The sequence below is a fragment of the Musa acuminata genome, chromosome BXJ3-8 (genome assembly GCF_036884655.1).
Source record: "Musa acuminata AAA Group cultivar baxijiao chromosome BXJ3-8, Cavendish_Baxijiao_AAA, whole genome shotgun sequence".
Classification (NCBI taxonomy): Eukaryota; Viridiplantae; Streptophyta; class Magnoliopsida; order Zingiberales; family Musaceae; genus Musa; species Musa acuminata.
In genome coordinates this window covers 51,660,969-51,682,222 of record NC_088356.1, presented here as the reverse complement: position 1 = coordinate 51,682,222, position 21,254 = coordinate 51,660,969, and the positions used below count along the sequence as shown (strand labels likewise).

The window sequence follows — 21,254 nt, the reverse complement described above, 5'->3', positions numbered from 1 at the left end:
AAAAAGTTGCATGTAATGAATGCAATGGCCATCAGTAAATATGTATGTATTCAGAGCAAATAGATCCTTGCTGGTGTGGGGGGTGAATGACATACATATCCATCGCCCACAATAAAGGGCTGGTCTTTTCTCACTGGTTTTGTGGTCCCCACCCCTCCCGCCCCCCTTCCCCCATTATTATTCCTTTAAAAGAAGTAAAATAAAGCTGCCTTCTCGACCTCTTCCCTTCTCCCTTCACCACTCTCCCAATCTCTCCTTTGCTCTACAAAAAGCCCCTTTGTCCCATTGGCCAAGTGGCCACCTTTCCCAAAAGCCTTCAAGGGCCTCTCAGGGGAAGGCCCTGCCTCTGGTGGAGACTCCCTTGCCCCTCCTTGAGCCCTAGGTGAGAGTTTCCTCCTCCTACCCACTTCCCCCCCTCTTGCTTTCGAGAAATCATCTTAAGATTGCCTTTTTTGCTCCCAGTTGTATGGCTTAGAAGGCGAAATATGTGGTTTTTAGATGGTAGAGGCACGCTCCTTCCTTGCAGTTTCTTAATCTGAAGCTGATTCCCCCCCTTCTGGATCGTTTAGTTTTTGAAGTTTTGATCTGGGGTTTTTTGGTTTCTTATTCGTCGAATACATTTCGTTCGAAGTTCTACTTTGGGAAAAAGATGTCGGCTTTGTGCCTTTTCGGCCTTGTGATTCATGCTTTGTCCCCTTTTCTCCACTTTATTCGGCTCCGGTAAGCTTTTTCGAGCAACTTGCGCTACCACTCGGTTCATTTTGTTGGTCATCGTTGAGCAGACGCAATGGTGTTGTTTCGAACTCCTTTCTTTTAGAAGCAGTCGTGTAGTTCGTAGTCTTCCGTCTCGTTACCGATATCAAGAAAATGAAAACTATACCCTTTCCCTGTAGGTGTTTTGACAGCTTTTACGGACTACTTCTCCACATTGTTGGAATCTGCATGCCAGCGACTGACTTTTTGTTGTAGGGTTGCCCAGGACTTGTGCGTAGCCTGTCTTTCCAAATATTTTTCACTTTTGTTTAGTTTCTTTCCTTCGATCGTTTATATGTTTTGCGGAAACCAATAACGCTAGCCGTTCCCAAATTGTCAATATTTTTATTCGTTTTCTCGGATTTATGCCACGTCATGCTCAAAGTAATTACTTATTTCTTACCCTTTTCCTACTTGAAGTTCATCCAAGTAGAAAAGGAAGTAACAGGAAAAAGTTTCTCCTTTATTTGATGTTGTAAACAGACTATGTTTGTCTGAGAGGCTTATTTTGTTTCAAGCATTACCTTTTTATCCATGCATCCTGGTCTTTAATATTTTGTTCTTTGCTTTAGTTCCTTCTGTTCCATATTTATGAACTTATTTTGCATGGAAAAAGAGATTTCAAATAATATTTATGTAAAAGCACAAAATATGTTTATGTCTATTGCTGTTTTTGTAGCACACATATTTCAAGTTGTGATTTTTTTTTTCATTATACTGGAGAGATTGATGCTACTATTTCTTCTATCTAAGATTTAGATTGCTTGTTATGCAGGGGCTGAGTTTTAATGCTCTTTTGTAAAAGTCACTAAGATGCTATAGGCAGCATGCTCTTCTTCTTTCATAAGCCATGGTTCTTTTCATCCTCCATGTGCATAAGTGAGCAGCAAATGAGCTTTGTAACTTGTTTTATGTTATTTTCACTCTTCATGCAATTCGTCTACCATTTTGCAACTTCTACAATGTTCGTTCTTGGACTAATATGGTAACTGATCGTGTAACATCCAATATTTTCTTTTTTAAGTCTGGTGTCTGGAGGTGTCCAGCTCTCCAGATTTTTCTCTCTTGGGCCTTTGATCTCGATCATGAAAAATCAGAGGTCAGCTTGAGGTGGGCCAAGCAAGGATTTTTTTTTAGGATACAAATTCTGCACAATGAGGCATTCGGACACCCAAGGGCATCACTCAGGGTCAACACAATCTGAGGAATCAGCCTTGGACATGGAGAGAAATTTATGCAATCATTTCCATTCCTACAGTGCATCTCCTCTGCAGCCTATTGCATCCGGTGGTCAACATTCTGAATGTACCGCTGCATACTTTTCTTGGCCGACCTCTACACTTTTACATGGTGCTGCTGAAGGTCGAGCTAATTATTTTGGGAACCTTCAGAAAGGAGTACTGCCAGCACATCTTGGCCGGCTTCCTACTGGGCAGCAAGCCACAACACTACTTGACCTAATGACTATAAGAGCATTCCACAGCAAAATTTTGCGTCGTTATAGTCTAGGTACAGCAATAGGCTTTCGTATCAGAAAAGGAGAACTCACGAGTACCCCTGCAATTCTTGTATTTGTTGCTCGGAAAGTTCATAGAAAATGGTTAAACCATGATCAGTGTCTACCATCTGCTCTTGAGGTAAACTTCTTTTTCCTTTTTAATTTCTGGTAGTTTGTTTTGTAAAATATGGGAGTTGTTTGTCATTCGATTTTTGTTTATCATTACAAGTTTGTCACTGAATGTATGGCTCATGTGACTTTTGAGCTTCTTTATGTGCTTATAGAGTTTCAGTGATTTGAAAGACGTGCTATGCTTATTGATGCAGTTTTCTTTTATGCTGAATAGGGACCAGGCGGTGTATGGTGCAATGTGGATGTTGTGGAATTCTCTTATTATGGTGCACCAGCACCGACACCTAAGGAGCAACTGTACAATGAGCTTGTTGATGGTCTACGAGGAAGTGATCCATGTATAGGTTCAGGTTCTCAGGTACACTTCGTCAGTTCTGCTTATGTTCTGGAGTCAGGTTCGCTGACATATTTGATTCATGCCAATATAGAACGTGCATATTGTTGTCCTTTTCGAATACAACATATATATCTTCTTTGATATGTATACATTGTGTCTCTTGGAGTTTATCTTGCAAAACACTAAAACAAAACAACATTTTTAGGAGTTTTGGTGGAAATTGGTAGATTTCAGGTAATTAATGGTGATATTGTCTTTTATATGAATTTTATATGTTTTTTAAGTTAACTCTAAAATTAAGAATAGCAGGCTAAAAACTATTGTACCATATGCATACGAAGTAGTTCCATCTATTGATTAGTTGTTTGTCCAGTATGGTTGATGAATAAATGTACACCATTACTATGTGTATTATCAATTTGGTTGCATGAGTCTGGATATCCACAAGTCTGTCTGGACTTAGAAAATTTTAGCCAGTAAGCAATAGTTTCCATGAAGTAGGGAGCTGTATGGAGATTTTGACGTCCCATGTTAGATTTGATAAGTTTCACCTTTCTGTTAATTTCAAGCATTGATCAGCGTACCATGGCATACTGAATGTACTTTAGCAGTTCACTCGAGTGATGGTATGGGTTTTTGTACCGTGCCAAGGGTGTACCTAATCACCCTTAGCGGTATGACTGGCTCATAATGCTCAGTGTGTGCCGGACCAACTGGTGTATGTGGCTCCCCAAGAACTGCAACAGGACTGGTAAATGAAATTGTAATACCTGATGACAAAAATATGTACAGATACAGGTTCATAGCCACTTGTTTGACTTATCACCATTTAATGGAAATATGTTGTTTCTCTCCTACATTGGTGACATCCATCGAGTCTGATCTATGCTTATATTTGTACTTCTGTTCAATGCTATATAATGATGTCAGCTGTCAGTTATGATTATTTATTCTTATAATCAGGTTGCAAGCCAAGAAACATATGGAACTTTAGGTGCTATCGTGAAAAGTCGAACAGGTAACAAACAAGTTGGTTTCCTAACAAACCGTCACGTTGCAGTTGATTTGGATTACCCTAACCAGAAGATGTTTCATCCTTTACCACCTAATCTTGGACCTGGGGTCTATTTGGGTGCTGTTGAAAGGGCAACATCTTTTATCACAGATGATGTTTGGTATGGGATCTTTGCTGGAACAAACCCAGGTAATATAGTTCAAAATCATTTTTCCTGCAATTGCATGGAGTTACACCTCTAATTATTAGATCCTTGAACATCCATTTTAGTATGAATTTTCATATATCCCTAAGTCCAGAAGGTTACTGGTGGTTATTAAATGCCATTGCTAGAATCTTGTTCATGTATTTAAAACCCTGAAAAATGTTCATAAGATTATGTAATGATGAATAATAATTTTCTTGAGAGTTACATGAAACTTGGACGGCATGGATCAGATGGTTTACCCATATGTGTTCTATGCTATTTTTCCCTCCAAGATATATCATATCATTATCGCATACTTCCTTACATGGTTCCTCATCTCTTTTGGTTCATATACTTATTGAGTCGAATGATGTTCTGATTCCCAAATATACATCTTACCTCGTGATGCACCTGCAGAAACTTTTGTGCGAGCAGATGGAGCATTCATTCCTTTTGCTGATGACTTTGATGTGTCCTGTGTCACCACTACAGTGAAGGGATTGGGTGAGATTGGAAATGTTAAGGTATTAGATCTTCAATCACCGATTAATAGCTTAATTGGGAGACAAGTGGTGAAGGTTGGAAGAAGCTCTGGATTGACAACTGGCACCGTAATGGCTTATGCTCTAGAGTATAATGATGAAAAAGGAATATGTTTCTTCACAGATTTCCTCGTTGTGGGTGAGAACCAACAAACCTTTGATCTGGAAGGTGATAGTGGGAGTCTTATAATTCTGTCGGGGCAAGATGGCGAGAAGCCACAGCCTATAGGCATCATTTGGGGTGGGACAGCCAACCGGGGAAGGTTGAAGCTTAAAAGCGGTCAGGGTCCTGAGAATTGGACAAGTGGAGTTGATCTGGGTCGTCTTCTTGATCTTTTGGAACTTGATCTTATAACCACAAGAGAAGGACTTCAAGGTTTGCTTTTCTAACTTAATCACAAGGCTGTAAATATTTCTTGTCATGTTGCAACATCATCTCCCTTGTTTTTCTTAATTGAATAATTTATTTATCATTTTTCTTCTTCTTGATGAAAGATGCACTAAGGGAGCAGAGATATACTCTAGTAGCAGCAATTAATTCCACAGTGGATGAATCATCTCCTGCAGTGTGCACCCTTCCAAACGAAAAGATGGATGAGATATACGAACCTCTAGGCATCAACCCACAACATTTCCCTCCTGAAGGTGCTTCTGTTTCAGAAATTAAACCTTCTTTTACAGGTGTTGAATTTCAAGTGGATACCATTGAGGTGGCAACCAATGTTGAAGAGCATCAGTTCATCCCAAACTTCATCAGCATGTCCCCCATGCATCGAAACCAAGAAGACAGCCCCGAAAGGAAGAACCTTTCGGCACTTGTAAACTCATCCGATGAAGATCTTTCTGTTTCTTTATATTTAGGGGACCGAGAACATAAAAGACAGCGTCCTGATCCAACGCTGAAAATAGAGTAACCACAGTGTAGCAGATTTAACCATGTGGAGCTGATTATTTAGCTGTTATTGGCTCCTGGTAGCATGTCCATCTGGGTATGGAGTTGCAGCAAATGCATATGGACAGAAGATCTTTAGGCTTTAGAGGGGAACTCGATTACAAGGCACCAGTCTTTTCTGAGCTCAAGAGAAACTAGAATCTGCAATCTTTAAACTATCTTTATTTGTGGGTTTGAAAAGTTATGAATGCGCAATGTGCAAGATTAGTATCCAACCGCTCAGTGGCCCTGCAGTTTTGCATGTTCAAATGATTTACACAAAGGTTGACCCGGTAATAGATGGAACTATGTCAACAGCATATTGCCCTTTTTGTCCTAAGCTCCACTTTGACATATTCATGTATCAGAATATTATTCCATATCAGTAGTATTTTTCTTTCTTTTCTCAAACATGGAATGTCTGTCAGCACTTCTGATGTCGAATGCTTCTGAGTTTGCTTCGTAACTAGAAGGTTCATTCTAGATCCACTCATTTAAATATACATTTTCCTAAATAATTCTAGTTGTTTAAGTTAATCTGGCAGTTTCTGCAGGTGATATCAACTGCTCTAAAACATGTGATTTTCTGCAGTATGGAATTGTTCCATCTTTAAGAGTATCAGGATACTCTTTATTTTCCTGTGGTTTTGCAATCTCTTCCATTGTTATGTGAAGAGATACATGGTGAGATATTTAGAAAACATGAAATACTTGCAAAGTATTTAGTCGAAAATTAAAACTTGACTTCATGAATGATGCCTGCTGGTTAAATGAGAAGTATCAGAGTGCAGGTTTCTCGTCAAGGTTATCTCTCTTGGTATTTTTCAGCAAATATTAGGACTTCATTTAAGACAAATGAGTTGTTGTGAAGATTCTTAGCTGGTTTTTGGTGCCTTATATTTCCTTCTGGTTTAGAACTGAACAGGCTGAAATGGTAATTAATCAACATGAGAACTTGAACATTCTGCAGTGTATTTGAACTTGTTTTAGTGTTTTCTTTTTCTTTTTTACAGTTTACAGAAATGAACTTGTGCTGAAGATTGTGGAAAACAATCATGAGATGTTCTACTAGAATTTAAGTACATCATGACATTTGTTTATTGTTATCAAGTGTATATAGTATTGCTAGTAAATGCAGCAAATCAGACCTGTGACTATCAGGTGGACCAATCATCAACATTAGGGAATTCAAAGTGGATCAAACCAATAATCTTCTTGGCTGGACTTATGGAGAACACTTTGTTTTCCTTTTTTTCAATCACATTTTAGAACATCTCTGAAACAACAGTCCTTGAGACAATTATTATGCTCTGTATTAGAACTGCAATGTGGATTGAATCTTGGTGAACTTCTATCTGTCATGTCCATTGATTGTAGCATCTTCAAGAAACTCATACCTGTTGTAAAAGTTATGGATCTTGCATGATGAATTATGTGACAGATTAGTTCCATTTCTTGTAGCTCCTGTCACCTTTCCCCCTTGTGCAGGCTGGCATTTGTTCCATCACTGGTGGGGCTGTGTCAATTACTTTGCCAGTGTAGCAAACCAAATTAAGTGATGCTGGAAAATTAAATAATAGAACAATATATATATATATATATATATATATATATATATATATATATATATATATATATATATATATACTAAGCGATAAAACAATATGCAATAGTAAGATTGTTCTTTTACGACTAGAAAGATAAATACATTAATTATTCTTATATACTTGATTTGTGCTTTTTGGTATAATCATGTATTGAAGTTTTTCTCAGTTTCCTATTTATTTAGAAAAGTTGCTGAATTTTGAAGTATTCCAACTTTAATTGCAGTGACAAAAGTAGAACAAATCATAGAAAATCATGGGAAACAAGTGCACTGATATGATTTGGAGAACAGTAAAACTGTAATTATTTAATATAATTATAATATTATTATTTTCTTTTTTTATCTTTTCTATGCTCTATCCTTTCTGTATTCTCCTGCTGTTTCTTCTCATCTTCTTATGTTTTTTTTAATTTTTCTCCTTTTTTTTTCATGCTTTTGTTCTTCTTTGTCTAATGTATCTCCTCTCCTCCTATTAGATCTGTTTATATATTTTATTTCTTTCTCTCCCTTTCCTCTTAAAGACTGTTTGGGATAACGTAATCATAACAGCAAGAGAAAAGCTTGGAAGAATTTTTTTTTTTTTTTAATGTTATGATGATCTCGATTGAAAAATCAATCCGTTCTTGCTAATCGAATCGACTCCTATCATTCATTAGTGAACGATTTAGCCGATTCGATTTGATTTTTCGATTTGCTTGGCCGTCGAACATGATTACATTCGGATGATAACTATGATGATGACATCTGATAATGAAATATAATCATAATTATTCCATGGGAATCTTAGGCAGGCGATAGACATAACATGTGCCATGATGATTAATGTAATCAATCTTATTCATAAAGTCACAAGCAAGACGATTGTTGCCGCTACAAAACAATTCAACTTTTTCGTGCTCATGGAAAGCAGAAGGTTTCTTTATAATCCTATCTTTTTCTTCTTCTTGTTCAGATGATTGCCAAGTTGCCGAGAAATCCTTGTGTTAGTAGGAAAGTAGGCAGTGCATCGCTCACTCTTTCATGAATGTTTGCTTGAAATCATCCATTTTGCTTCTTCTTCAACTACTGTAAGAATCTGATCTGATGGCCATGAAATTGAACAGTCTTCCGATCGGCTAAGCATGATAAAGCTACCTTCTCTTTCTAACTCTCATTCTTTCATTTAGTTTCTTAAGTAAGATTGCCAAGAATTACTTGTATAGTGGAGTCAATTATCCAATAATTCATATATAATAATAATGAGAGTAATATGATTATTTAAGTTTGCAATGGTTTGAAGATTGACAGATTCATTCATTCTTTTGGCACATTAAAATGTATGTGTGTCATAAATCATCCTCGCATCATCTTCAAGAAAATTTGCATAGAATCGATTCACCACTAGAGAAAAATGAAATATATTACATTATGAGAAATTCCAGAATGCTACGTGACAAAGCCAACCCCATAACATGACTGTCGTTTGCCATATTATCCATGTCATCGCAGTGGACGCCACCAACACTTACCTCTGTGTACTGATATATGCCTTGTGTCTCACCTTTCTCTTCTTAGAACATGGAATAGAAGACATGTTTTCATCCTCTTCCTCCGTCTATACTAGAATTGTGTTCTCATGACTCATTTCTGAGACACTCTTCTTCATGGCTACAATGCGAGACGGCTCTTCATGTGAGCAAGAGTCATCAGCTAGCATAAACTACAAAGAGGAAGCTAAAGAAGAAGAAGAAGAAGAAGAAGAAGGTAAAAGAAGAGCAAGAAAGATGATGAAGGAACCATAATTTTGCAGTTTACTTGTACCTCTTTTGAGCATTCAGGGAGAGAGCAAAAGAGCGCAGCCTTGTGTTGGTGAGTGAGTGATTGAAACTGCCGGATGATCTGATGGAATCAAATAACCCCCTCATCTCTCTGGATGGAAAGACACATTGGAGCTCTTGAGAACCTCAAACGATGGCTATATCTTTGGGTCTTAATCCTATTACCTTGTTGGATCAAGATGAGATACTTCCTTCTCGTACCAATACTCATAACTAAACATGCAACATTGGGTTTCAGGGCATATAGCTCCGTCTCTACAGCTATCTAGACAAGGTAATCTTCCTACGGCTAACATCTCCATTATTGGACTGCCCACCATTGATGCTTTTGGCAGCTTCTAAGCAGCCATGGAGAGAATGAGCAGCATTCGATGACCAGATCATGCTGGCAGCTTCAACCTCTCACACCAACAAAGAAATCCTAAGCCAAGAATTGAGAAGAAGGATAAGAAGAAAGGCGGGTTGGCTAGCAGATATATAAGAGAGGAGAGAGAGAGAGAGAGAGAGAGAGAGAGTAATGGTGGGCTTTCAGAATGCCATCCAACAGAATCCATGCATGGTGGTGGTGGTGATAGGAAGGTCCCCCATCTTCCCTTGTGGAACTGCTGCTTTGTAGTCACGCCTCTTCCGCCTCCACATGAATGATCCTCATCACCATCGATCTTCTCTACATGCGATGTGCTGCTTCAGTGTTTTCATTGGTGCAATTTGGCCGCTTAGCTTGCTACAGCTAGTGACAGTGACTCCGGTCTCTCTCTCTCTCTCTCTCTCTCTCTCTCTCTCTCTCGCTGGATCCATATGAAGTCGATCTTCTGTATGCTGTTGAATACCTTAATGGAAGACACCAAGTAAAACAAAGTTAGATCCTTAGGTTCCTTTGGCGGAGTGAGTACATGTGATGTGTAGCAACGAAACGATTCTACATCGATCGCAGTAAGAGGTTTTTATCAGATGATATTTGTTTATCCTCTTTGTAATAGAATGTCGAACAAAAAGACATATGCTCATCAGATTTTAGCTGCTCTGATACTGTAGCAGCATAATAGCAGCATCAGCACAGGAGACAAAAAAGGATCATAGCAGCCAAGAAAATAGCAACTGATATTTGGTGTAATAGTTTCTGCTATTCCATGTTTGCCAATCCACACAGTGTTCGGCTTGTCTTATTTGGAGCAGCTTGTGGGAAGATGATCATGCATGTCCTATGATGACACATTTGGTACAGTAAGTTGTGTCCTGAATTAAGACCCCCACCAGCATTAGACTCTTCCCTGTCAAGCTAAGATATGAGATGCAATCCTGTCCATGTCCAAATAACATGTCACCCACTCACTCACTCACTCTATCTCAGCACCACATGGAAATTTGCCTTATAAAATGTCGAGTGCTTGGATCGGTGGACTGTGTCAAGAAGCAGTTGTGTGGGCTTGTCTTCTCTCTTGGGTGGTTCCATTGTCATGCTGTTGACAACCATTAGAGAGAGAGAGAGAGAGAAACAAACAAAGAGGGACCATATGCCTTTCCAGTCGATTGATGGATAGGGGGCACATGGTTGCCCTTTGTACAGTAGCCAAGTGAGTCCCTCCTTCCTCGAGGCCAAGTCATGTCCTGTGGACTTCACCACCTCTTCCTACCCTTTTGCTGATCCAAAGCTTAGAGGGCAGTGTTCCCACCACGGGTCCCATGATTTGAGCTTTGTCGGATTCAGAGTAGTGGTTGGCATTTCATTGGTTCATCAATTATGTTATCTCTACCTCCAAATATTAATTCTGGAAATGACTCCTTGCCTAACTCCAATTCATGACATAAAAGCTGACACTAAATCACGACGCTCAAAGTCCTCTCAGCTTTGACACACATGTCATAGCTGTAAGTGCACAGCGAAGGAGATGGACATGTAGCCAACTCTGTTGTGATCATTAAAACCTCAATCTCATCACTTCTTCTTCTTCTTTGTGCTTTTTAGCCACACAAATGTTTCACTTTTCTGCTTGCTTGCTTGCTTGTTAGGTAACTGTGGATGTAGCAGTGCCAGGGATAGATGTTTGAGAGAGGTTAACGATACATTGCTTATGTGCTGCATGCGTTTAACTTAATTTGTTTTGTTTTCCTTTTCTTGGAAAGACAGATGAGGAGACTTTGCCACTGCATGACAATGTTCTGATCTAACTCCTCAGTTAGAACATATTTTATTGACTTTTTACTACTTTTAAATTATTATTTTTAAATATATATATATAGAAAAGGAATCGCACCATTTTAGATTTTTAAACCACCGATTCTAGTAGTAGAATCTTTCTTTCTTTAGATTAGATTGCTGGGGATCTTGTCCGTTGAAGAGGAATACGATTCTGTCGTGTCCTTCACATATCTGTGGATCGTTTACCCAGTATCGCGATCTGGACCGTAGGATCGTGCGATCGTACGGCTCGGATAGAAGCTACCGAGCCGGTTCAAGCTTCGATCCGGCCCTAATCGACCCTTGGATGCCGTCCAGGCTATTGAAGTCGTTTACGTCCTCGCAACTTGGGTTCCTACCTCATCGGGTCTACCCGACCGTGGGGCCCCCCGGAGCCACTTACGTCCACGCCCTCTCTCCCTCTCTCTTTGTGCTCGACACGTATGATCGAGGCAGCGCGAAAGCGGCGTCGCCATATCTCTTCTGCTCCGCGAGGTCGGTGGCGTCAACAGACACCCCTAACGGAATGCGCTCACCACGTCCGGCTTTCGCGCTCTTCCCAATTCCCGCGTTAATCCCATCGACAGTCTTCTCTCCTTCTCCGTCTCTGCGTCCGCAGCAGCGTCTCCTTCGGGATAGGGCTACGGGTTCTATAAATCTCAAGCTCTCTGCGTCCATAATCTCCTACTTTGACCGCGTGTGCTTCTCGATCTTTCAGGATTGAATCTGCCATGCCAGTTGCCGGTGATGATTGATTCCTTAGGTTTCAGCAGCAAGAAGTAGCTCTCTCTCTCTCTCTCTCTCTCTCTCTCTCTCTCTCTCTCTCTCTCTCTCTCTCTCAGTATTAGTCGAGCAGTCTGACATGATCTTGGAGGGAGGCTCTTGATGACAGATATCATGTGAGGCATTGCAGTATGGCTTCTTCCTGCTTCTTGATATTTGATGGGATTGTTGAGAAGGAATGCATGCATGCATGGTTATTTTCTGTAGCATGTTTTTGACAATTCCGCGAATTTATGTTCAGGTTGATTACATCTGACATCCAATGGATGAGGAAATCTCCATGAATTAACGTTGGTGGTAATCTTCACGATGGTGGGAACACGTAAACGTCGTCCAGGAGAACGGACAGACCCCGAAGAAGAGAAACCGGTGACTAGGGAAGAAGACGGAGAAGAAGTCATTGCTCAAAAGAGAGAAGCATGCAGAGTAATTGATCAAGTAAGGCTGTCTATTTTCTTTTCTTTTCTCGTCTTTATATGTATATATATATATATTTTTTCTCTTTTCACTAATTTGTTTTTTTTTTGGTGGCATAAAAGAGCTTGATTTCTGCATTGTTAAATCCACATGGATCATGACGAAGAAGCAGTCTACATACATTCTATGAATGTATTTGGGGGAAATATTTGATCTATTAACCTACATAATTTAACAAGATACAACAAAAGGAAGTAGAAATGCTAAACAGTTTACAGATTCATTTTAAGAACATGAGCATGCAGTTCTGGCATATTCACATTGGAGATTATGTTTCCTCATTTTTTAGCTGCTTTTTTCATGCTTAACATTTCAATTTCAGGTAAAAGTTTTGATCGAGGAGTGCCTCATGCAGTATATGAACAAGGAAGAAGTGTTGAATGATCTCTGTACAAGGAAAGGAGTCGACCGTGGAATCACTGAGACTGGTACTTAATCCAGCAAAACATCTTTTGCACTCACATCCATCCATTCCTCTTACGTGCTAATTTTTAGTTCATTACGTTCTTCTTCCTCAACATTTGTCTGATGTTTCAGTCCATTCTATGCAATTCACCATATTTTCTTTGGGTTCTCTGTCCTGGATTTTTTAGATTTCATATCACTTGCTACGTTCTTCTCTATATCTATTCTAATTGAAGTCAATGACAAGCAATGACATGTTCCTCTCTCCCTCTCTATCTATCTGATATCCTATGCCTTTGCAATGTCTACCAGTTTGGGAAAAGCTTGTGCAGGACAACTCTGAGTTCTTCCAGCAATACTATGCTAAAACGATGCTCAAGAAACAAATTCTGTGCTACAAGTATGTTCTTGAGAAGCAAGTCAGACTGACGCATGAAAGATTTCAATCTGCAGCTGCTTCATCCACATGTATGCTTCTTCCTCCTATTTCAATGCATGCCTATTTTGTAAGAGAGGGCATTGTTCCTCGTTAACCCTCTCGTTTCATGATATATCGATCGTAATACACGATCGCAGATCGATACGAGTCTCTAAAAGTAGAATTTGTCGTTGTTTCAGTGCAATCTCAACCAGAGAATACAATGAGACATGGATCAAACTCCGCAGGGACAAGCTATATGGTGGGAACGAACAATCAACAGAGTCCCATGATACATGATGAGTTCCCTGCACTTGTGAGCACACATGTTGGCCGGTGTGCTTCGGTTCCCACTGCAAGGGTGCCGAAAGGAATAATAACAGGAGATACAAGAGCTATAGCTCTTGAGGAGTTGACAGGGACAGCAAGGGTATCAGATAATAGTTATATGAACAACTTGGGTTCTGGATTTCCTGAGGGCAATCTCATGGGAAGACCCTCATTCACAGGAAACATGCTTGATGCATCTTTCAATCCTGAGTTGGTTGGGCAACACTATAGCAAGCAGTTCTTAGATGCTAATATATCATCTGGATATTCATGTCAGGGATCTGAAGGTGCAGGTAAATTTCTGCCTTCCTATTAGACATGTTAAAACTCTTCCTCCTCCTACTACTACTATCTTGTTTACATTGCTTTTGTTGTGCTTCATTTCATTTAGATGGTTTAGGAACAATGAAGGTTAGCAATATAAGAAGAGACAGAAAACAGAGAACATGTACTATGTGAAACTGCACTTGGTAAGAACTCACTGAGTTTGCACACAGGAGCACAAAGTCACAGCAAATCTAATTGATAGGTTTGGAATTACATGAAAACTCAAACATAGTATGTAGCTGAGATCTACATAAGTTAAACGTATGAACAAGTAACATGGATACTTTAGGATAGATGGATATGAAGGTTAGCAATATAAGAAGAGACAGATACAGCTTCTTACTAAGCTGTACACATCTTCAGGATTGCTATAATAGAGTCTGATTTCTGGGATTCTTTTGTCTGATTGCTTCTGTTTCTTTGTTTATTTGTCTTTCTTCTCTTCTCCATCTTTTGGTACTGATTACTTCTTGTGTAGTTCTCATCTTGTGAAGCCTCCTTCTCTTTATTGTTGCAGGAGGAATTCCACCACCACATGTAACACAATTTGCTTCATCTTCAGCAGCAAACTATCAGCCATGCGCTCAAAATCCTGAGAACATGATCACCCATGGCGGGGGGATCTTCACAGACCTCGCTCCCGCTCACGTGATGGGCAACTCGGCAGGCATGCAAGCATCAGAGAATCCATTCGGCGGAATGCTTCATGAGGTGGTAGGCGGAGGCACCATGTCCTCTCCCTGCTACCCGAGCAGCTTCGATTTCGGAGATGCTGCTGTTCCTGCGAGTGCCATGGAAGCTTCCGCCCCCATGCTGAGATCAGAGCCCCCAAACACCGGAATGCTGCTCCACGAGCCGGGAGGGAGAGGGGTCATGTCAGCTCCATTTTATTCGAGCAGTTCAGGATTCGCGAATGGTGAGGAAAACCCGGGAAGAATGCCGGCATCGGATCACTGGTACACCGAGTTGCCTGCGGAATTGATGGGGAGAGAGAACACGTACTGGAGTGCTTCCAATCCATCGTCCCTGCAACAGCTTCAGCGAGCTGGACAACCAGCTGCGGCGCATTCACCCTCGGCGTTCATGCATCGTAATATCTGATTCAGGTAACATTCTTTACGACTACGTTGTTTCTTCATCCAAGATCAAGAAGAGCAACAGGCAGATTGTGGAAGCCACCGACCATGATGCACTTTGCAGAGCTTCCAAGGTAGCTCTGGCGGAGGAGCTACTGTTTCTGCTCTAGAGTTGTCATGTCATGCAGACCTCCACGAAGTCGATCACAGCCAGTTTTCTATTTTCTGCTGCGGAGTATCTGTTTTGCTCCAAATGTTGCGAGCTCTCATATCTTTGTTAGATGAACTTGAAAACTTGAAACGCTGGTCTTCTTGGTCTGCATTCATCTTCCTGCTCTGCAAGTTGTACAGGTCAACACATGCTTCAGGTTTGACAAGGATGAGGAAGAAACTTACCTGTATGACCAGCCCTAATAGAACTCATGGAAGAACACTGAAATAAACAGGCCTTGGAATCCTGTATGCATTTGCCAAAGGAGAACTTGGAAAGGAGAAAGGGTCATCTGTGTGCATCTATGTACTTCCATGATTTCTGCTAATGCTTCTTCACCTTCCAAAGCAGAGCTGCAGTTTGCTCACCCATTTTGCTGATGAAAGCTGCACTCTGCTGAAATCCATGCATGTCCGAAAACTAAAGTTTAATTGCTACAATTTTAGGACACCTGAAATTTGCTAATTCAGATTAGCATCAGCTCAATATGACGAGGACTTCAATACAACCTCTGTTGAGCTCCACCGGCTGTCCATAATACAGAATTGCAGACCAAACACCTGCAAGCATATAGCTCTAAAAGTTAAAAGTGATAATGGCATGACAACACATGCTTGCCTCTTTTTAGCTCATACAAAAAAGATTTGAGTTAGATGATAGACTCTCAGTTTGTCGACAGACAAAGTCAGCTGGCCATCCAAAAGTATATATTGGACACACATGGCCAATCTCAAGTTTAAAACAGAACTCAGCACTTATTTAATATTATGAGCAATGCAGGTAAATCACTCCTACAAAAGCCCTCAACTTTTTTAACAATTGGGCAGTGGCTTGTGATGTCAAGTTAATTCAACTTAATGAGAAGGTCCAAATGAATACAACTACAATGATACAAAAGTTGGAGTACAGCCTCTGCAGACAAACTCTGAATAAATGACAAAGAAAGAAGAAAGCATAAAACAATGCCAAAGCTCTAAGTTCCCTTCCTAATTTGCTCTTGTTAACTTTTGTTGGCAATCTGATTAGAGATTACCAATCAAAGAAACTTGGGCCAGCCTTTGAAAGTAACTCCTTCCCTGCATCCTTTCCCATTGCAACCATATCATCGAGAGCATACAAGCCTTTTCTTGATGTCTCCAGTACTGAAATATTAGAAACAGAAAAGAAAAACAATTAAGACGAGTTCAAAAATGAACAAAACAGATACATCTTTTAACATTAAAGATGTCAATTTACCCCTGGTTCCATCTGGAGAAGCAACCAAACATCTTAAAACACAATTTCCGTCACTATCACGATATGCATACCCAGCAATTGGTGTACGACAAGACCCATCCAGGGTCTCAAGAAATGCCCTTTCACAAGCAACAGCTAACCGAGTATCATCATGATTTAGTGAAGCTATGTAATTAGCCTGGTTCACAAAGTTAACTGGCTGTCAGGACCCGCAATCTAAATTAAGCAGAAAAGTAACAACAAAGACCAAGTTGCTATGGAAGTAAAAGATGTTAAGAGTATTTTTGTTAAGCCTTTGTATTGCAAAATAGATATTTGACAATAGTATGAAGATTTAGACTAATTAAAAAGTTCCTAAAATTACATGAACAAGCAATCTAAGTTTATTATTGACATCAATGCATCACCACATAGGGCAACCTAGGTAACATGACAACATAAATTGTATATAAAGCTTCAATATATGATATGCAATTACTTGCACGATAATGACCATCTCACGAACAAGAACCGTGGCTAAGTCTTAATTCGATATACTGAATATTGTATTTGCAAGATGAAAACTTCTCAACCATGTAGTGTGCCTTATCCTTCCATTCAACCATGAGCCAGAAAATAATGCAAGACCAAGGAAAGAAAATATAATTACCATCAAAAGCTTTCCCACTCAATAAATGACCAGCGATAAAGCCTGTTGATCAAAAAAAGTTATCCAGACCATTCGAGAAAAAAAATTGACCACATATTTTCCTACTGCAACCCTCAAATTCCTCATGAAGGCAAAACTTAGACAAGTCAAGGAGTTGCAGTAAAGTATAAAACTAGACTGTTTGGTAAAAACGTCTACCTTGATAGTCACACAGACTAAGTTCATGCTAACAAGAATGATCCCAAGATTTCCTAAACCTGGAAAATGTCTAGAAAAACAGGGAAACAAAAAATTGTAAAGAGCAATATTTGTTTTCAAGATAATTGATTGATCTAATTTGATAGGAAAAAAATGACTGGGCATAAATTTGTTTAAATAGTTTTACTGACACCTGGACAACTGATAAATTCCCACATTTGCTTGCAAGAAACTGTTTTACGAACTTCGTTTTAGTCAAAAACTATAAGATGAATAATCATTGCAGTTTCCAAGGGACAAGGGGTAGTGATATTATATAAGTGCCAAATTATTATGACAAAAAGTACATAAATGATTTCGTAAAACTAATTTATTTAATATTTCCCTATTCGAGAAGTTCCGTTACAGTGAGAATTTCATGAAAGATGACTGATTATGTTATCATATGTCAAGAAGTATCATCCACCAAAATAGCATTAACTATGTACATCAAGGTCAAATCACACGTCCAAAAGTATGATCCTTAAATATACAAGGCCTCGGAAGTTGCATTTAAATGAAAAAAAAATCCAAGTGAATATGTAATACACTGACCATCGTATCATCGTTGCTTCTACAAGCTATTCCAATAGCACCTTGGGCAATTGCTGGAAGCATTTCTTCAATAGAGAGTATAGCTGTGACATTTTTGGTCATGTTTAGCCGTTTTAGCCCTGCCAAGGCTAACAATGTTGCTTGGACTTCACCTTCATTGAGTTTCTTCAATCGTGTCTGGACATTTCCCCTGAAGTTAACAACCTGCAATTGAAAGTAACTATATAATTATCTACATGTGTCACATACTTATACCGGTCAACGGAAAGGTGAAAAGAAGAGAGAGAGAGAGAGAGAGAGAGAGAGAGAGAGAGAGAGAATTTGGATAAATAGGGTTCCTCAAAGGCACTGAATGCAGTTACAACAGATCGACAGGATTAGCATATACTATTTTTGAGATGCCTCACATTTGAAAACATTATGTCAGTATTAAATCTCCATGAAAACAAGCACAGTTTTCTAGATTTAACCCTCTCTTCAATTACTTAAACAAACCTTGATAGCATATTATGTTAATAATCAGGCACAGTAACTTAAAATAGACATGATTGGATGTCAGCATGAGCAAAATACTAAATATTGATATAATACCGGTTCTGGTAACCTATTGGAACAATATGGTACCAGATATAGTGGACAGTGTACCAATACGTATTGCCTATTGAATAGAATAACAAAAAATAAACAGAAGTCGAGCTATATGTTCTGATATTGGTACTTAGTTGAACTGGTAAATACTTGTTGGTATATATTAATTCAACTGGTGCTTAAATCCTTGAGCAGGAGTACATATAAACATGCAAGAACACATTATCATGGTTGTCCAAAAACACTAATGGACAATAGGACAACCATATACATGTAAATAAAATTCATACTGAAATAACAAAATCAATTTAGTTTGAGACGTCTTCCCAGTGCAAAAAGGTCACACAATAGACTTTTCAATCTCAGTAACAGTTGTTTAATGGTCAGCAACAAACAATCCTAAACTCTCGTCTCTTTGCATTAAAATTTAATTCTGCATCATTCATCTAGGTAGGCCACCACGAATCCTGAGGTAGAAACTGTCGGCAAATTGAAGTGTATTACATCTAGTAATTTACGGATCTACTTCAAGAGCAAGACAAAAGCATCTTGTCACTCTCACAAAGTATGATAGTGTCATTGCTAAAATAAAACCTCGGGATTAACTGTTGGTTTTACATCCACTATAATTAAGTGATTACAAATACTAAAGAAATATGTCATGAGAAACTTCCAGAAGCACATCTAGATAAGAAGGCAGTGATGAGTCATTAAATACCAGTATCCATGCTTACAGGCATACATAAGAAAACCTTAATTACCTACTCGTATGCATATATGCATACATATACTCACATATCCGTGTTCCAATGCAGACATGTGAATGCGCATGCATACCAACATTGTATACAGATAGGAGATTCATGTATACAATAGGCACACATGAAAATGCTTACATATAATACATAGATGTATAAATATGCATGTCTGCAAAGTAGGTACAACTTCATGAATATATGTATTGACATGAATGCGTCTATTTTCAATGGCGCATGAGCTTTGTAAATGCTCAACCGCAGATGTCAAGAAAAAGGTCAATATTAATCAAGAAACATGTACAATTCAAGCACTCAGACAGAGATAATGTTTTGCCTTGTCAAATGGCTTAACATATAACAAGTTAGCGACAAAAACATGCTGCTGACTATTTATAATCAGCTGAGGTCTACAACTGATTAGGGAAATTAGGACAAGCAACTTTGTAATAAAGTAATATAAAAATATAAAGATCAAGATCAACATCTACCTTTAATGATGGATATCTATATAGAATTTGAGATTGTCTCCTAAGGGAAGCAGTTCCAATAACACTTCCAGCAGGCAACTCCGCAAGAGACTTTGCAGTCAAGCAAATGAATGCATCCCTTACATCTTCTCGCGGAAGGTTGCATGGCAAGATTGTCCCATCCGGAAGATATGTAGGCACATCCTTCATCGAGTGAACTGCAATATCGATGCTACCTTCCAAGAGGGCCTCATCTATCTCTTTTGTGAATAAACCCTTGCCACCAATGTCAGCAAGTGGTTGATTGAGTATTTTGTCGCCTGTTGTCTTGATAATTACTATGTCAATGGCTCCTTCCTCGGCTAGCTCTGAATGTGATGCCATGAGCTTATCCCGGGTCTCATAGGCCTGCGCAAGTGCTAGTGGACTGTCCTACATGCCCACGACGTGTGATAGTAAATGCACAGCCTCAAGGAAAAGAATAATACTCAAAGCTGCTAAAACAACTAAATTGATAATTCAAGCGTAGATATAATCACAACATGATGCGCAAAACAAGAATTAAGTCGGAGAAAAATTACAAGGTCAGAACACGAATGAAGACCAAGTCATAATGTAAACATCTAAGAGAGCAGAACATCTGACATTGTGCCAATGAGACCAGAGGAGATATCAACAACACCACCAGCATCGAACGGGTACTAAATGAAGTGAATCACGGTTGAGTCAAAAGGAAACCCCAGAAATATAATTCCAAAACTGATATATGTAGGAGGAACTAAACCTAAGAAATTAAAGAATCGAATTGGGACCTTCACAGCACACGACCAAAACAGCGAGGAACCTCAAATGTGAAAAACCAATTAATTCAGAGGGAGGTCTTAAGGAAAACCAGCGACCTCATTAGCGTCCAATTGAAGCGATCTCCAAGCGGGGGGGAGGCGAAAAGATACAATTTTTAAGAAGAAAAGCTAAAGGCCCGAGTCAACGACCGCACACCAACAGAATCTTGATACAGAAAAATTAGAGACTGAGCCAGAAAAGGAAGGGTGGGGGGAAGAGGAAATCAAATGGTCTACCTGCCCCTGGTGCCAATTCTCACAAGGGAGATCTTGGTCTTGACCTCCTGCTCCACAACCACCGCAGCTCTGACGACCAAGGCCCCTCTCCTGGGGCGTCTAGATCCAGAGGGGAGCACAGGAGCCGAGGTCGGCCTTGGTCGAGGCCACAGGTTGCAAGGGGCGGTGATGAGAGGGTGATGCGTGGCGGTTCTCATGGCGGAAAGGAGGCGCAGATCCCCGAAGCCAACACGAGCGAGGGGAAGAGGAGGAAGATGAGGTACTTGGAAGCCACCCTCTCATAAAAATTGGGTTATCGAGGGTTTTATATGGGGGGAACAGATAGGAGAAGATAATGTTAGGGGATTTGACCAATCACATTCAAACAATCTTCGTTTCCATCTCCCTGATTTCTCCTTTTTTTTGTGTGTGTGTGTTTTCTAAGTATCATCTTTTCACCTTTTCACTTTGTTCACGGGGGACGTTTTGGGTTGGTTGACTTAGGCTCCTTCTGGGTTTGGTTGGGCCTCAAAGTCAACACAATCTTCTGCAAGTGGAATCCATAGCCCAAAGGTCAATTTATCACTTCCGAGTATTGTCCAATCGTGCATTCACATACGTATGCATTCTCAAGAATATTTATTTACATGATCGCATCTTTCATGTTCGACAAGATCCCACA

At 39.6% G+C, this 21,254-nt stretch overlaps 3 protein-coding genes and 1 long non-coding RNA gene across 8 annotated transcripts; 2 read left to right on the top strand and 2 right to left on the bottom strand.

Moving 5' to 3' along the window:
* Window positions 1-221: 221 nt before the first annotated feature.
* LOC135645843 (protein NARROW LEAF 1-like) lies at window positions 222-5,806 on the top strand. 4 transcript variants are annotated; one of them, XM_065164659.1, is made up of 8 exons: window positions 222-382; window positions 894-984; window positions 1,529-1,632; window positions 1,778-2,390; window positions 2,598-2,741; window positions 3,684-3,924; window positions 4,340-4,840; window positions 4,960-5,806. In XM_065164659.1, the coding sequence occupies exons 4-8, from the start codon at window positions 1,908-1,910 to the stop codon at window positions 5,376-5,378; spliced, it is 1,788 nt and encodes a 595-aa protein (XP_065020731.1). In that variant the 5' UTR covers window positions 222-382; window positions 894-984; window positions 1,529-1,632; window positions 1,778-1,907; the 3' UTR covers window positions 5,379-5,806. The 4 variants fall into 4 exon arrangements, with proteins under 4 accessions (XP_065020731.1, XP_065020730.1, XP_065020733.1 ...); XM_065164658.1 differs by lacking the exon at window positions 894-984; XM_065164660.1 differs by lacking the exons at window positions 222-382; window positions 894-984 and adding an exon at window positions 484-501.
* A 2,538-nt stretch (window positions 5,807-8,344) lies between these two features.
* LOC135646264 (uncharacterized) lies at window positions 8,345-10,060 on the bottom strand. Its single transcript, XR_010499029.1, has 2 exons — window positions 8,802-10,060; window positions 8,345-8,714 (listed from the first exon to the last, which is right to left on the bottom strand). It is a non-coding gene; the product is annotated as an uncharacterized LOC135646264 (long non-coding RNA).
* Window positions 10,061-12,556: 2,496 nt separating this feature from the next.
* LOC103996410 (uncharacterized) lies at window positions 12,557-14,914 on the top strand. Its single transcript, XM_018830523.2, has 4 exons — window positions 12,557-12,685; window positions 12,975-13,130; window positions 13,281-13,703; window positions 14,255-14,914. The coding sequence occupies exons 1-4, from the start codon at window positions 12,607-12,609 to the stop codon at window positions 14,836-14,838; spliced, it is 1,242 nt and encodes a 413-aa protein (XP_018686068.2). The 5' UTR covers window positions 12,557-12,606; the 3' UTR covers window positions 14,839-14,914.
* An 845-nt stretch (window positions 14,915-15,759) lies between these two features.
* LOC103995611 (porphobilinogen deaminase, chloroplastic) lies at window positions 15,760-20,900 on the bottom strand. 2 transcript variants are annotated; one of them, XM_009416233.3, is made up of 5 exons: window positions 20,594-20,900; window positions 19,536-19,941; window positions 17,702-17,905; window positions 16,261-16,438; window positions 15,760-16,166 (listed from the first exon to the last, which is right to left on the bottom strand). In XM_009416233.3, the coding sequence occupies exons 1-5, from the start codon at window positions 20,788-20,790 to the stop codon at window positions 16,054-16,056; spliced, it is 1,098 nt and encodes a 365-aa protein (XP_009414508.2). In that variant the 5' UTR covers window positions 20,791-20,900; the 3' UTR covers window positions 15,760-16,053. The 2 variants fall into 2 exon arrangements, with proteins under 2 accessions (XP_009414508.2, XP_065018710.1); XM_065162638.1 differs by having other exon boundaries at window positions 19,536-19,946; window positions 20,594-20,733.
* Between the last annotated feature and the right edge of the window lie 354 nt (window positions 20,901-21,254).

Excerpts from the sequence above, each read along its gene's own strand:
- LOC103995611 (XM_009416233.3), bottom strand. The coding sequence starts at position 20,790 with ATGAGAACCGCCACGCATCACCCTCTCATCACCGCCCCTTGCAACCTG. Across the intron at positions 19,942-20,593 it reads AGAATTGGCACCAGGGGCAG|TCCACTAGCACTTGCGCAGG; the intron begins GTAGACCATTTG and ends CATGTAGGACAG. Across the intron at positions 16,167-16,260 it reads TTCTCCAGATGGAACCAGGG|TACTGGAGACATCAAGAAAA; the intron begins GTAAATTGACAT and ends CTAATATTTCAG.
- LOC103996410 (XM_018830523.2), top strand. The coding sequence starts at position 12,607 with ATGCAGTATATGAACAAGGAAGAAGTGTTGAATGATCTCTGTACAAGG. Across the intron at positions 13,131-13,280 it reads TGCAGCTGCTTCATCCACAT|TGCAATCTCAACCAGAGAAT; the intron begins GTATGCTTCTTC and ends TCGTTGTTTCAG. Across the intron at positions 13,704-14,254 it reads TCAGGGATCTGAAGGTGCAG|GAGGAATTCCACCACCACAT; the intron begins GTAAATTTCTGC and ends TTATTGTTGCAG.
- LOC135645843 (XM_065164661.1), top strand. The coding sequence starts at position 1,908 with ATGAGGCATTCGGACACCCAAGGGCATCACTCAGGGTCAACACAATCT. Across the intron at positions 2,391-2,597 it reads GTCTACCATCTGCTCTTGAG|GGACCAGGCGGTGTATGGTG; the intron begins GTAAACTTCTTT and ends TATGCTGAATAG. Across the intron at positions 2,742-3,683 it reads GTATAGGTTCAGGTTCTCAG|GTTGCAAGCCAAGAAACATA; the intron begins GTACACTTCGTC and ends TCTTATAATCAG.